Source organism: Scyliorhinus canicula, chromosome 10, assembly GCF_902713615.1.
Source record: "Scyliorhinus canicula chromosome 10, sScyCan1.1, whole genome shotgun sequence".
In the NCBI taxonomy this organism is placed as follows: Eukaryota; Metazoa; Chordata; class Chondrichthyes; order Carcharhiniformes; family Scyliorhinidae; genus Scyliorhinus; species Scyliorhinus canicula.
Genome location: NC_052155.1, coordinates 139770225 through 139786231, shown reverse-complemented (window position 1 = coordinate 139786231; position 16007 = coordinate 139770225). Strand labels below are relative to the sequence as shown.

The 16007-nt window shown below is 48.5% G+C and overlaps 1 protein-coding gene across 1 annotated transcript in view; it reads left to right on the top strand.

The window, feature by feature from the left end:
* The window catches only part of taf2 (TAF2 RNA polymerase II, TATA box binding protein (TBP)-associated factor), a gene marked incomplete at its 5' end in the record, with an annotated part of 199598 nt that overhangs the window by 65545 nt on the left and 118046 nt on the right, over positions 1–16007 (top strand). The window contains 1 exon segment of the mRNA XM_038808478.1: positions 12101–12236. Coding sequence (XP_038664406.1) covers positions 12101–12236 — 136 coding nt within the window.

Genomic DNA, 16007 nt, shown 5'->3' with positions numbered 1-16007 from the left:
TATGGAGGGAAAATCTTATGAGGAAAGGCTGATGGACTTGAGGTTGTTTTCGTTAGAGAGAAGAAGGTTAAGAGGTGACTTAATAGAGGCATGCAAAATGATCAGAGGGTTAGATAGGGTGGACAGCGAGAGCCTTCTCCCGCGGATGGAGGTGGCTAGCACGAGGGGACATAGCCTTAAATTGAGGGGTAATAGATATAGGACAGAGGTCAGAGGTGGGTTTTTTACGCAGAGTGGTGAGGCCGTGGAATGCCCTACCTGCAACAGTAGTGAACTTGCCAACATTGAGGGCATTTAAAAATTTATCGGATAAGCATATGGATGATAAGGGCATAGTGTAGGTTAGATGGCCTTTAGTTTTTTTCCATGTCGGTGCAACATCGAGGGCCGAAGGGCCTGTACTGCGCTGTATCGTTCTATGTTCTATGACCTCCCTACTCTCAACCTCCTGCCCACTGGAGCAACAATTCAGGTTCCTATTCCCCTGCTGAATTAGTTTAAACCCTCCCGTAGAGCATTAGCAAATTCTCCCCCCCCCCCCCCCCCCCCCCCCCCCCCCCCCCCCCCCCCAGGATATTTAGCACAGGGCTAAATCGCTGGCTTAGAAAGCAGACCAAGGCAGGCCAGCGGCACAGTTCAATTCCCGTACCAGTCTCCCCGAACAGGCGCCGGAATGTGGCGACTAGGGGCTTTTCACAGTAACTTCATTTGAAGCCTACTCGTGACAATAAGCGATTTCCATTTTTTCATATTGGTACCCCTCTGGTTCAGGTGTAGACCATCCCGTTTGTTGAGGTTCCACCTAACTACCCCAGAATGATCCCCAATTATCCAGGTATCTGAATCCCTCCCTCCTGCACCATCCCTGTAGCCACGTGTTCAACTGTTCTCTCTCCCTATTCCTCGTCTCGCTAGCACGTGGTACGGGTAACAACCGAGAGATAATAACTCCGTTTGTTCTCGCTCTAAGATTCCACCCTAGCTCCCTGATTACCTGCCTTACATCCCCCTCCCTTTTCCTACCTATGTCGTAGGTGCCTATGTGGACCACGACTTGGGGCTGCTCCCCCTCCCCCTTAAGGATCCCGAAAACACGATCCGAGACATCATGGACCCTGGCACCTGGGAGGCAACACACCAACCGCGAGTCTCTCTCGTTCCCACAGAATCTCCTATCTGACCCCTAACTATGGAGTCCCCAATGACTAATGCTCTACTCCTCTCCCCCCTTCCCTTCTGAGCAACAGGGACAGACTCTGTGCCAGAGACCTGTACTCCATGGCTTATTCCTGGCCTCTGCCCTGGAGCGTACTGCTGGCAAGGGCCTCGCCAGCCGACAGTACCCCTGGCAGCAGGGATGGGTGCCTGGGTCAGATCCCGCCACGATGCCATGCACTAACGAGGCCATCCGTCTCGGAATGAGGAGGTGCGGGGACTTGGAGGGCTGAGTCCGCAGTGCCAATCCAGGCCACCATGTAGCCCGGCTGATCTGATTAGGCACTGGGGTACGCCCATGCTAACATGTCGGCATTTCACTCCTGCTGACAGTGGGTATTGGAATTCAACCAGCAATTATGTCCTTCCTCCTAGTCGCTGCAGTGCTGGGGATTCACTGAGGTTATATGAGCTGGAGTTTCTCGAGGAAACTAAAGAAATCCAACATGTCCACACTGACTCTTCCCAACTTTTACAGATGAATATAGACCATAGAAAGCATCCTATCTGGCTGTGTCAGAGCCTGGTATGGCAACTGCTCGGCCCAAGACTGAAGAATATTCAGAGAGTCGTGAACACAGCCCAGTCCATCACATGAATCCGCCTCCCATCCTTTGACTCTATCTACACCTCTCGCTGCCTGGGGAAAGCGGGCAGCATAATCAAAGACCCCTCCCACCAGGTTTACTCACTCCTTCAACTTTTTCCATTGGACAGGAGGTACAAAAATCTGAGAACACGCACGAACAGAAGCAAAAACAGCTACTTCCACACTGTTACCAGTCTCCTAAACGGCCCTCTTATGAACTGACCTGATTAATACTACAATCCTGTATGCTTCACCCGATGTCGGTGTCTGTATTTGCATTGTGGACCTTGTGTTGCCCTTTTATGTATTTTCTTGTTATTTTATTTTATTTTCATGTACTAAATGATCGGTTTGAGCTGCTCGCAGAAAAATACTTTTCACTACCTCGGTACACATGACAATAAACAAATCCAAATCCAGGAGGAGGAAGCTGCAACAGCGGAGTCTGCCCCAGAGGAACAGAAGGCAGTAGCTGAGGATCGTAAACTGGCCGCCCAACAGGCCAAGGAGGAGGAGATGCAAAGGAGGCGCCTCATGAGGCTTTGCATTTACCGGCAGCGCCTTTCATTCGAGGACCTTCCGGACCGGGCATGTCTTTGAAGACTCCAGCTGAGCAGGAAGAACCGTACAGCATATCTGCCAGATCATGGTGTACCTGGCACCGTGGGGAAATGGACACCCACTCCTTTATGCTGTAGGCTCCTTCGAGTGGTAACCTGTCCAGGGTCTCTCAGAGTTTGGTGCACAGGTGCATTAGTACCGTCACAGAGGCCCTATATGCCCAGTCGGCATAGTACATCCAATTCAACGGGACCGTGCCCACCATGATGCCCGGGCAGTGGGGTTTGCCGCCATCGCAGAGATGCCCCGGGTCCAGGGCATGATCGATAGGATGCATGTCACCCTCTGAGCACTTAGAGATTACAGGCCGATCATCACAAACTGAAAGGGGTTCCACTGGATGAACGTGCAGCTGGTGTGTGACCATGAGATGCACGTCATTTGCGTTAGTGCCCGATACCCAGGCAGTGTCTACGACTCCTTCATCCTGGCACACTCAACGGTTGCTGCGATCGTGGCTGATCATACCTATCTGGAGGCTGCAGACCGACGTGGAGACCTGCTACAACGCCACCCATACAGCGGGCAGGGCGTGATTGAGCGGTGCTTTGGCATCCTGAAGATCCAGTACAGCGCTGGGAGCGTCAACGCATTGTGGTGGCTTGCTGAGGCCACCACAATATTGCGCAGCAGAGGAACGCCATGCTGCAGGAGGGGGATGAATGCTAGTCCTCGTCCGACGAGGAGGATGGAGGGGGGGGAAGCGAGAATGGACAGCACAAGGGGCCTGGGCAGGCACGGGAGGCCGCACAATGTGTGTGCCAGGGCCAACGCGCAAAGGATGCTCTGATCGCCTCCAGGTTCACCGACTGGCGGGGTTGGGGTCGGGGGGGTGGGAAGAGAGACTGGTCAGGGCTGCCCCACTGCATCCCCCCCCCCCCCCCCCCCCCCCCATCCTCCGTGATAGATACCTACAGTACTCTGGGGTGTGGCACCTGAGTTGGCAGTAACAGTGGATATGGTTGATGGGATGGAGGATGATGACAACCCACTCTGCGATGAGCTCTGGTGCTCCACGTAGTTTGACAGTGACTGACTCCTGCCAACAGTAGCATTTTCCAGCGTTCACCTGGGTGATCCCTACATGTGAGCACCCCCGCGTGCCCCCTCTCCAGCCCAGACCATCCCACCTCTCACACCCTTCTGACAGCACATTGTGCACTGGTGTTTAATGTGAAAACAAATATACAGAGCTGTGCCCTAGCCCCTATCGCTAAACTGTGCACAATACCCGTGCCAACTTAAACTGTGTCTATCTTTCTGGCCGTACGGCCCCCCTTGGTGGATCCTGAGGTGGTACACCAAGCGTGGAAGCCGCTTTCTGTGATTTCCGTCCTGCGACCTGGGTCCCCTTTAGCGGCCGTCTTCTGGGGCGACTGAGCCTCGATGGGCTTGGCTGCTGCTTGGTGGCATGGTGGTGCTCTGTGTCCATGTGATGCGCCAGGGATAGTAGGGGGGACGGGGGGGCATCCGAGATGCTGCAATGTTCACATCTCCCCATACGGGAGTCATCGGCATGGGCCGCATCATCCCTCGGGGTGCCTGATGGCCCCTCACGTTACTCCATGGGGCAAGGTTGAGACAGAGCTAACCCCTGAGGCTCCTCCGTCACCTGGCATTGCCAGCCTTGGAGGTCCACTGCTGTCGCGACCAAGGTCTGCATGCTCGTGGCCACGGAGCACAGTGAGTGGACCATCTCTGTCTGGGATTGCGCCACATCACTCATTGACTGTGCCACCACCTTCTGGGTCTGTTCCATATCAGCCAGTGACTGCTCCATCTCCCTCTGGGCCTGTGCCACTTTGGTCAGCTGCCGACACTCAGCCACAGCCTGCTGTGACTGGGCCACGCTCAGGTGCACTGCTGCAATGTCCAGGCAGCTCTGGCACATGACCGCATGTGAGAGGGGAGCCCTGTCCTGGGCCTTGGCCACCACCTGCACACAATGTCCCAGGCCTTGGACATGCTGATCGATAGCTGAAGCTCTCGCCCCCAAGGCCTCCACTGCAGTGTTGGCCTGAGTGGCACTCATGGTCGGCACCACCTCCTGCTGCTGTAAGTGGTTGGCCTCCTCCAACTGCACCTCTAGGTGCTGGATGCTCGCTGACAACCCCTCATGTAGTCCCTGGCTCTGTGACTGCATCTCCATGATAGATGGGACTGTTTGTTCCAGAAACCCGAAACCCGTCTGGGCGGCTGCTGGTCCCTGGGGCCGGCCCACCCTCCAACTGTCTGCCCCATTGGGAGCTCCTACCTCCACCTGCTGTACCGGAGCATGTGTGTGGTGCGCACCCGATAGTGCCCCAAGAGCCTCTTCACTAAATTGCCCAACCTAGATGGGTGTCTCTGGGATGGTGGAGGGTGTTGGAGACAGCTGTGATGGGAAATCTGTGTCATCCCTTCACTCATGGTCCGGGATGTCCTGGGATTGTGGTCGATGTCTCCCATCCCTGTTGGTTTTGACCTTGTCGCTGGCCGGCACCTGGGGATGTGGCTGGGGTTGAGGGCAGGGGACACTAGAAGGGCCCGCCCCATCACCAGCAGCTCCTGCAACACACAAGACATGATGCATGATTAGACTGCGGGCTGGGTGGGGGTGTGTTGGGGAGTTGTGTGTGTTTGGGATGGGTAGTAGGGGTGGAGTTGGAAGTGGAGTTGGGCTTGAGGGTGGTGTGGGGGTGGTGGTGGGTGTGAGGGTGGTGTTGGGGAGGCATGGGTGGGGGGTCATACACATGTCACAGGGGACCGCAGCTCAGCGGGGTCCCACTTCCTCCACCCCGGCGATTGCCCTTTCTTCGGGAAACTGAAAACGCACTGTTAGACAGTCGACGGGGTGAGTAACTAGTGGCTTCAATGGCTAGGACATTCTGCTGGTATCGTGCATGTGAGGCAGGGTGGCGTTTGGCCGCCCTCCGGGTTTGGTGGTGGTGGTGGGGGGGGTGGGGGGGGGGGGTGGGGGGGGGGGGGGGGGGTGGGGGGGGGGGGGGTGGTCGGGTCCCAAATCCGGGATCGGGCCTGGGACTGTGCCTCCGTGCTGCCCCGGAGATCCGCTCCTCGTCCAGGAACCGGTGCAGGCACACCACCATCGCCCTCGGCGGCTCGTTCCTCTGTGCGTCAGGTCCATTTCCAGTGACCCCTCACCCAGCAGCTTCTCAAGCATTTGGGCCACAAAAGCGCTGGCGTCCACTCCCTCGCTGTGCTCCAGCAGTCCCATGATCCTCACATTTTGCCTGCAAGACCGGTTCTCCAGGTCCTCCACTTTCTCCTGCAGCAGCCTCTGTTGGTCCCGCATCAGCCCCATCTCTGCTGCCAATGAGACAAGTTTGTTCCTCGTGCTCCCCCACCGTCCCCTCCACCTTCTGGATCGTCTGGCTCTGGGCCTCCGGCCTAGTCTCGAGGTGGTCGATCCCCGCTTTTATCGGGTCCACTACCCTAGCCAGGTCCGACAGATTTTCCTTCCTCTGCTGGGTGAACGTCTCATTAAGGAAGCCCACCAGCTGCTCTGTCAACCATTGAGAGGGCGGGGCCGATCCCTGACCCTTTGCCATGTTCACCTTTGTCGCAGGCTCAACTCCAGCTATCTCCATCTGTTCCTTCCTTTTTAGACCACTTTTGGTCCACAAATCCATCCACCGGTGGGGCACTCTCTCCTACCACTCCCTGCACTGTTTTAAATCAAAAATTCTACCCGTTAGCCAGGGAAAAGGTCCCAAAATTCCACCATAAGTGGGAGCCACCTGATGTGCAACCATTCACACCATGGCCACCATCGGCACTCCTCCGTCAGTGTTGCTTCACAGCGCTAGGGTCCCAGGTTTTAACAGTGACCCGGCTTGGGTCACTGTCAGTGTGGAGTCTGCACGTTCTCCCTGTGTGCGCGTGGGTTTCCTCCGGGTGCTCCGGTTTCCTCCCACAAGTCCAGACAGACAGGTAATTTAGACATTCTGAATTCTCCCTCTGTGTACCCGAACAGGCACCGGAATGTGGCGACTGGAGGCTTTTCACAGTAACTTCATTGCAGTGTTATTAATAAGGCCTACTTGTGGCAATATGGTGACAATAAAGATTATTATAATAAACGGGGGTATTACATTAGCCATTTTCCAGTCCTCTGGGACCCTCCCTGCCTCCAATGATTCCTGAAACATCACCACCAGTGTCTCTCCAATGTCCTCAGCTATCTCCTTTAGAATGCTGGGGTGTAGTCCATCCGAATCAGCTGATTTATCCACCTTCAGACCTTTCAGTTTTCCCAGAACCTTCTTAGTAATGGTAACTGCATGCACACCTGCTCCCTGATTCTCCTGGAGTTCTGGTATCTCACTGGTGTCCGCCACAGTGAAGACTGATGCAAAGTAACCATTCAGTTCCTCTGCCATTTCTTTATTTCCTACCACCACTTCTTCAGTCTTGTTTTGCACCTTTTATATATTGAAAAAAAACTCTTCCTATCTTCTTTTATATTACTAGCTAGCTTACACTCAAATGTCATCTTCTCTCTCTCTTCTCCTCCCCTAACAACCCCCCCCCGCCTCCCCCATTGCTTTTTTGATTGTCCTCTACTTGCTTTTAAAGGATTCCAATCCTCTGGCTTCCCACTAATCCTCACCACTTTGCATGCTTTTTCTTTTACTTTTATGTTGTGCTTGACTTCGCTTGTCAGCCATGGCTGCCTTGTCCTCCCCTTAGCATGTTTCCTCCTTCTTGGGATGAATTTCTGTTGTGCCTCCTGAATAATCCCTGAAAACTCCTGCCACTGCTGTTCCACTGTTTCCCTGTTAGGCTCCTTTTCCAATCAACTCTGGCAGGGCAGCACGGTGGCGCAGTGGGTTAGCACTGCAGCCTCACGAAGCCGAGGTCCCAGGTTCGATCCCGCTCTGGGTCACTGTGTGGAGTTTGCACATTCTCCCTGTGTTTGCGTGGGTTTCGCCCCCACAATCCAAAAATGTACAAACTAGGTGGATTTGCCACACTAAATTGCCCCTTAATTGGAAAAAATTAATTGGGTACTCTAAGTTTTAAAAAAAAACTCTGGCCAGCTCCTCCCTCATGTCTTTGTAGTTACCTTTATTGAACTAATACCACTACATCTGATTCCAGCTTCTTCCTCTAAAACTGCTGGTCACTGCCCTCTAAGGGTTCCTTTGCTTTAAGACCAGTAATCAGATCTGCCTCATTTCACATCACCAAATCCAGAATTGCCTGTTCCCGAGTAGGCTCTGTCACAAGCTGCTCCAAAAAACCAACTCTTAGACATTCCACAAATTATTTTTCGTGGGATCCACTACAAACCTGATTTTTCTAATGCACCTCCATATTGAAGCCCCCCCCCCCAATTATTGTGATATTGCCTTTTTTATATGCCTTTATGTGCCTTTTCTATCTCCTGATTTAATTTCTGCCCCACGTCCTTACTACTGCTAGGGGATCTGTACATAACTCCCATCAGGGTCTTTTTATCTTTGTGATTCCACACAGATTCTATGCATTCTGGTCCTGTATTGCATCTTGCTATCCTCACTAACAATGCAGCCCTGATCCGTGTGCAGCCAGTCTCTGTGATGTCTACAACATCCTACCTGCCGATTTCAATGTGCGCACCAAGCTAATTTACCTTGTTCCGTGTACTATGTGCATTTAGGTATAACATCCCTCAGTCCTGCATTGACCACCTCCCTTCTCATATTTGTCACATTTTTTGCTCTGTCTGAAGTTAGATTCTTGCCACCTTCTATATTCTCTGTTCAATTATGTGGTCTGGAAACATTGCTAACCTCTCGGCTCCTTTAACTAGTTTAAAGTCCTTGTCATTAATCTGCACTTGTACTTTCTTCTGCAAATTGGATTTTCTAATTCTCCATACAACTGAACCCTTCGCCCTCTTCCCCCTCCCCCCTCTCTCACACACTATTTAGTTTAAAGTCCTATCTACAGCCTTATGTCAAGTTCCAAGGTAATGCACAAAGGTGTCTTCACATTTCTAAGTCCAATGGTTTATTCCTTCAGAGAGGTTAGCAAACTGAAGCTGGTGTGGGGTAATCCATTTCTCCAGTCGTGCTGACTTCCACAATGGGAGAAGCATGTAGAGATTAGTTTTATAGTAGGCATTAGCACAGAAGTTCAGAAACAATATAGATGAGGGCCAGGCAATTGAAACCTCGACAGAGCTCTGGTGCTGCTGCTGTTTTGGTTGATGAAGGATGGCACTCTTACCAGCTTTGGGTGAGGGGGATTGGTCATGTGACATAACTCTCACTTCTTGCCCTTAGTTTGGCTGAAGGATGTATATTTCTGGTCTGGATTCTTGAGCGGTTAATGTTCCGTCCATTAGTTAACCAGAGCTTTCGGTGTCCTTTGTCCTCGTAGACAGTTCATCTTTATCGGACAGGGCTCTGCCTCAGAAATGTAAAGAGGCATTTCCTTGGAATTTGAATTCTGCAATCACGGGGCATCATCAGCTCTTTTGAGATAACAAGGTTGCTGTGGTTTTCTCCTGGCTAGAAATTCCTTTTGTGAGTCGTAGCCAGTCATGGTTTCATCAATGTAAAGCTTTTGTTCATTATATTTTAAAACATAATAAAGTAGCCAGGATGATGTATGTTTTCATTTCATGTCTTCTTGTCATGATACCACTCTCTCCTAAATGCCATGTACCCAGGAATATTTAACATCCAATCCTGCCATCCTTTGAGCCAGGTCTCTGTTGTAGCATTAATATCATTTTCCACATGTCAACCTGTGGCCAATCTTATTAACCACACTCTGTGCATTCACACGCATGCACATTAATTCTGATATAGGCTGTTTTTTCCTCTCTTATTCTGACCCCATCTAATGTCTTAATTTTGTCTACTCTAATTCTATCAAACTCTCCCAAGTATTCGATTTACCTTGATTCTATTTCCTCCTTATCTGTTAATACTTCTCTAATTCCCATTGTCAATTTTTCTCCTCTCCACACTGAATTTCCCCTCGGAGCAAATATTTCTGATGGTTGGGAGGGATTTGAGAGATTACAAGATAGGGAGGGGCGTGACCATGGAGGAACTTTAAAACGAGAATGAGAATTTTAAAATTGAGGTATTGCTTGACCAGGTGCCACTGTTGGTCAGTGAGCATAGGGATGATAGATTCTTGAGTAAAAACATGAAAGACGTTAACACTGGGACTGCGGCACTGAGGACAGGGTTCGAATCCCGGCCCTGGGTCACTGTCCGTGTGCAGTTTGCACATTCTCCCGTGTCTGCGTGGGTTTCACCCCCACAACCCTAAGATGAACCCTAACTTTTGAAGAATAAAGGGATTAAGGGTTATGGTGTTCGGGCCGGAAAGTGGAGCTGAGTCCACAAAAGATCAGCCATGATCTAATTGAATGGCGGAGCAGGCTCGAGGGACCAGATGGCCTACTCCTGCTCCTAGTTCTTATGTTCTTATGTGCATGTCAGGTGGATTGGCCACACTAAATTGCCCCTTAATTGCGAAAAAAATAATTGGGTACTCTGAAATTTTAAAAAAACATGAAAGACAGAGGGTGGGATTCTCCGTCTCGGAATGCCTAAAATGTGTTCCCTAATCAGATGGAGAATCAGTCATCGGAGGGAAATTAAACCCAAACTTGATGCTCCAGCGCCATGATGGTGGTGGGAACGCGGTTCACATCGCATGTCAGCGGAAGATTGTAAATAAATGCAAATAGATCGTAAAGATCCACTTGCATCTATTTAGCAGACCTGTCACGTTCTGCTTCGACCTTCTGTGATTCTTCAGTCCCCACGGCCAGGAAACACATGGGCGTGGATCACTTGTGATCTCTACCAGCCTGCCCTGTCGTGGTGGACCTTGTCCACCATCCCAGGGACCACGCTGGTGGAGAACATCCAAAGCCCCCCCCCCCAAACAATGCACTGTCTGCCAACGTCTTCTCTACCAAATTCCACCCTCCCGACTCCTGTAATAAGGGACCCCGCCCCACAGACCGCCACCATCACCCTCTACCACACAGGACCCCCCTCCCCAGAAAGGAGGCCCATGCCTGGAAGCTGGAGAGCAGTCCAGTTAGAAGAATTACAGCAGTAACCAGGTGTCCATTCCTGGAAGGAGAGCAGCTGTGATCTGCCTCTGGTTCCCACAGACCCATTAGCTGCAACCCGTTCATAGTTTTCTTGTAGTGGTATGTGATTGACAACTTCTACAAACCATCTGCAGCTTTGATTCTTTCATTTCCCTTCATGATTCAGAGGCCTGAGTGGTCAAACCCCAATGTTTGTAAACATTGACCACACCAAAGAGAAATCACATGCTTGAGTGATTGGAATGCACTTAGTGCTTGGAATGCACTTGCCTCTCTTTTATGTGATCAACACTTATCACAAGCGTCCTTGTGGGAAGTTGAAGAAAATTTCTGCTCATTCAGAACTAGAACCTAAACTGTGACAGATATAGATATGGGGGGAGAGGAAGGGGTAAGTAAAGGGGAGAAAGAGTAAGGAAAGGTGGATAAGATGAGGTGGTTAAATATATATAAAGAAAGACGAGAGAAAGAAATGGTAAAAGATAGTTAAAATGAAAGAGTCACAGTTTACCCTCTGATGTCAGTTTCTCTGCAGTTTGGCCTTTCACATCTTTTGTTCTCTCTGGGGCCTGCCATTAGCACTCTTTCCCCATGGTTTCTATGGCTATTAGCACCCCGTTTCTCTGGGTTTCTGTGGCTATGACTCATCTTTCATTCTCACCCCACAGTATAAATATTCCCCACTTTCTCTATTATAGCAAAGGGTCACCTGGACTCGAAACGTTAGCTCTTTTCTCTCCCGACAGACGCTGCCAGACCTGCTGAGATTTTCCAGAATTTTCTCTTTGGCTTCAGATTCCAGCATCCACAGTAATTGGCTTTTATAAATGTGCTGGATTATATAATCGCAGAGGGGGTGGAGAAGGTGGAGTAGAATAGAAGGTCAGGCGTGTGTGTGAGCTTCAGTGATATTGACAAAGGTGTCATGGACACAAGAGGAAGAGAGTGTTAATGGCCGTGTGATTTCAGTCCATGTCACTGAGGGGACGAATGTCATTGGGAAATATGAGGGGCCCAAAGATAGACTTCTGGGGACAAGAGAGATAATGTTGCACAAGTGGTAGAGAAGTCATTGTAAGTGATGCTGTGACTACAATTAAGTAGATGAACCAGGTGTCAACCATGCCAAAGGCTGCTGACAGGTCTTGAAGGACAAAGGCGGATAATTTACCTTTCTCAGATTCACATAGGAACTACTACAAAATTGGTCTTTTAATTGATGAAACTGCATCTTCTTGTCATGCAATTTTCCCCTCTTTCTCTCAGTCACTTTTTCTGTGGGGTTCATCACAATTAATTTTATCCTCATCTGATGTTCGCACACAGGCATTTTCCATCAGAGTTACTTTTGTGTTCAGGATTGAGGGTTCCTCATATTTCCACCCAAGACCTTTGAGGCCAGTTATGCCCAAACCACTCTGCTGCCAGAGATTGAAATTAATTTCATGTAGAACGTGTTAATCGTGTAGTATACAGCTGATTTTGAATTTGAAGAAACAATTAACGACCACCGTTTTTCTCATATCAACAATGTCTGTGCAATTAAACTGTTGCACATGAAACAGTAGTGGAATGCTTTTAAATTTATTTTTAAATTCTTACAGTTCTGCTCCACACTTGCATTTTTCAATTCGTCATCCTCACACATTGTCCTGGAAGTATTACAAAATGTTTCAGTGTAAAGCTCATCTGGTGATGCGGCTCATTGAAAACAGGATCAGCATGGAGTTCATGCTTCAGGTTTGTAGCAGAATTGTTTCCTTAAAATGTTGTTTCTCTGTGTCTAAAATTGATTTTGTTTTCAATTTTTGTTGTCTTTGGTTGCTTTTATCAGAATAATGGAAATTTAACTCACAGAAGGACCATTCAGCTCATTGTATTTGTGCTGGCTGAAAAATGCCTATGCAGCTTAATTCTACTTTCCAGCAGGAGGTCCATAACCTTGTTAGTTATGGCGCTTCAAATACATTTCCAAGTACTTTTTCAATCTCATAATGTCTTTTACCTGTACTACCCTTTCAAGTGGAGTAATCACCCTAACACCCCTTTGCTCCTCAACTGCCGCTAATCCTTCTGCCAAGTACCTTAGATCAATGACTCCTGGTTGTTGACCTATCTGCAAAGGGAAATAGGTCCTTCCTATCTACTATCTAGAACCCCTGTAACTTTAGAACATAGAACATAGAACGATACAGCGCAGTACAGGCCCTTCGGCCCACGATGTTGCACCGACATGGGAAGTCAAAAACTAAAGGCCATCTAACCTACACTATGCCATTATCCATATGCTTATCCAATAAACTTTTAAATGCCCTCAATGTTGGCGAGTTCACTACTGTTGCAGGTAAGGCATTCCACGGCCTCACCACTGTTTGCGTAAAAAACCTACCTCTGACCTCTGTCCTATATCTATTACCCCTCAATTTAAGGCTATGTCCCCTCGTGCTAGCCACCTCCATCCGCGGGAGAAGGCTCTCACTGTCCACCCTATCTAACCCTCTGATCATTTTGTATGCCTCTATTAAGTCACCTCTTAACCTTCTCTCTAACGAAAACAACCTCAAGTCCATCAGCCTTTCCTCATAAGATTTTCCCTCCATACCAGGCAACATCCTGGTAAATCTCCTCTGAACCCGTTCCAAAGCTTCCACGTCCTTCCTATAATGAGTCGGCCAGAACTGTACGCAATACTCCAAATGCGGCTGTACCAGTGTTTTGTACAGCTGCAACATGACCTCATGGCTCCGGAACTCAATCCCTCTACCAATAAAGGCCAACACACCATAGGCCTTCTTCACAACCCTATCAACCTGGATGGCAACTTTCAGGGATCTATGTACATGGACACCGAGATCCCTCTGCTCATCCACACTACCAAGAATTTTACCATTTATACAGTTTAACTTCCCTCAGCCTCCCCTGTTCTAAACTAAACAGCCCCAGTCTATCCAATCTCTTCTAATTATAATGCTCCATTCGAGGCAACAGCCTTGAAAATCTTATCTGTATCATCTTTAATACGATCACATCCTTCCAGTAATGTGGGGAATGGTACTATACACAGTATTCTAGTTGTGGCTTCACTGGTGTTTTATATAGTTCTAGCATAACCTCCCTCTTGTATTCTTTGCTTCGGCTGATAAAGAAAAAAATTCCGTATGCCCCTTTAAAAATATTTTTATTCCACTTTTAACATTTTATACAAAATTACAAAACATACAAATATCTTTAATAAAACAACAGCCCTATACAAATCCCCCCCTCCTATAACCTAACAAAAACACCAAAAACAAAACAGAAAAAAGGCCAGAACCCCTCCACCTACCTATCCCCCCTTCTCCCTAACAGTGAGCAATTCTCTGAAGTAAAATATAAACGGCCGCCATCTCCGATAGAACCTTTCAAACGACCCCCTCACGGTGTATTTGACCTTCTTGAAGTGCAAAAACTCCCATCAAATCCACAAGCCACGCCGAAGCACTTGGCGTACTGCCAACCTCCCGTCCAATACAGGGTCTCTCCCTGTTTCATAAGAACTAGGAGCAGGAGTAGGCCATCTGGCCCCTCGAGCCTGCTCCGCCATTCAATGAGATCATGGCTGATCTTTTGTGGACTCAGCTCCACTTTCCGGACCGAACACCATAACCCTTAATCCCTTTTTTCTTTAAAAAACTATCTATCTTTACCTTAAAAACATTTAATGAAGGAGCCTCAACTGCTTCACTGGGCAAGGAATTCCATAGATGCACAACCCTTTGGGTGAAGAAGTTCCTCCTAAACTCAGTCCTAAATCTACTTCCCCTTATTTTGAGGCTATGCCCCCTAGTTTTGCTTTCACCTGCCAGTGGAAACAACCTGCCCGCACCTATCCTATCTATTCCCTTCATAATTTTAAATGTTTCTATAAGATCCCCCCTCATCCTTCTAAATTCCAACGAGTACAGTCCCAGTCTACTCAACCTCTCCTCGTAATCCAACCCCTTCAGCTCTGGGATTAACCTTGTGAATCTCCTCTGCACACCCTCCAGTGCCAGTACGTCCTTTCTCAAGTAAGGAGACCAAAACTGAACACAATACTCCAGGTGTAGCCTAACTAACACCGTATACAATTGCAGCATAACCTCCCTAGTCTTAAACTCCATCCCTCTAGCAATGAAGGACAAAATTCCATTTGCCGCCTTAATCACCTGTTGCACCTGTAAACCAACTTTCTGTGACTCATGCACTAGCACACCCAGGTCTCTGCACAGCAGCATGCTTTAATATTTTATTGTTTAAATAATAATCCCGTTTGCTGTTATTCCTATCAAAATGGATAACCTCACATTTGTCAACATTGTATTCCATTTGCCAGACCCTAGCCCATTCACTTAACCTATCCAAATCCCTCTGCAGACTTCCAGTATCCTCTGCACTTTTCGCTTTACCACTCATCTTCGTGTCATCTGCAAACTTGGACACATTGCCCTTGGTCCCCAACTCTAAATCATCCATGTAGATTGTGAACAAGAGTTTCCACACTCTTTTCCGTATCTGAACATTTATTGTGTATTCTTTGCCTTGTTTCCTCTACTGAAATGCATTACCTCACTCCTCCAGATTGAATTCAATTTGCCACTTCTGATACTTGCCAGTGTTTTACAACTTTCTTGTACACCATCAACCAAAGGCAATTTTTTGCATCATTTCCAAACATCCTCATATCTGCTCTATTTTAGTCTAAATCTTTGACATATATCACAAAAAAGCCAAAGGACCTAGTATGGAGCCGTATGGAACCCCACTGAGAGAAATTGTTACAAAAGCGCCTATCAACCATTACACCCTTGCTTCCTGCCGCTGAGCTAATTTTGGATCCAGCTCGCTACTTTCACTTGGATCCTATGGGCTTTCTCACCAGCCAGCCAATTGGGACCTGGTTTAAGCCTTGTGTAAGTCCATGTAGACTACATTGACTCCCATTGACCCTCGTTGTTACATCCTCAACAAACTCTCCCAAGTTAGTCAAACACCACCCCCCCTTGACAGATGCACGCTGTCTGTCCTTTTCTAATAAATAATTTATATTGCACTTCAGAATTTTTCCAATACTTTGTCCACCACTGCTGTTGGACTGTCTTGGTCTATCTCTTCCTTTTTTAAATATAAATTTAGAGTACCCAATCCTTTTTTTCTCCCAATTAAGGGGCAGTTTACCTTGGCCAGTCCATCTACCCTGCACATCTTTGGGTTGTGGGGGTGAGACCCACGCAGACACGGGGAGAATGTGCAAAATCTCTTCCTTTTTTAAACAGTGGTACAACATTAGAGGTGCACTGCCATGAGTGTAACCAGTTGAGATTGGAAAATGATGATCAGGGCCTCTGCAGTTTGCTTTCTTGCTGCTTATAACAGCCTGGGATACATTGCATCCCAGCCTCCTGATTTACCTAGGTCCAAAGATGCTGAACCACTTCATACTTCCTCTTTTGCTATGTTTATCCCTTCCAATATACCTTTTCTTGCTTTCTT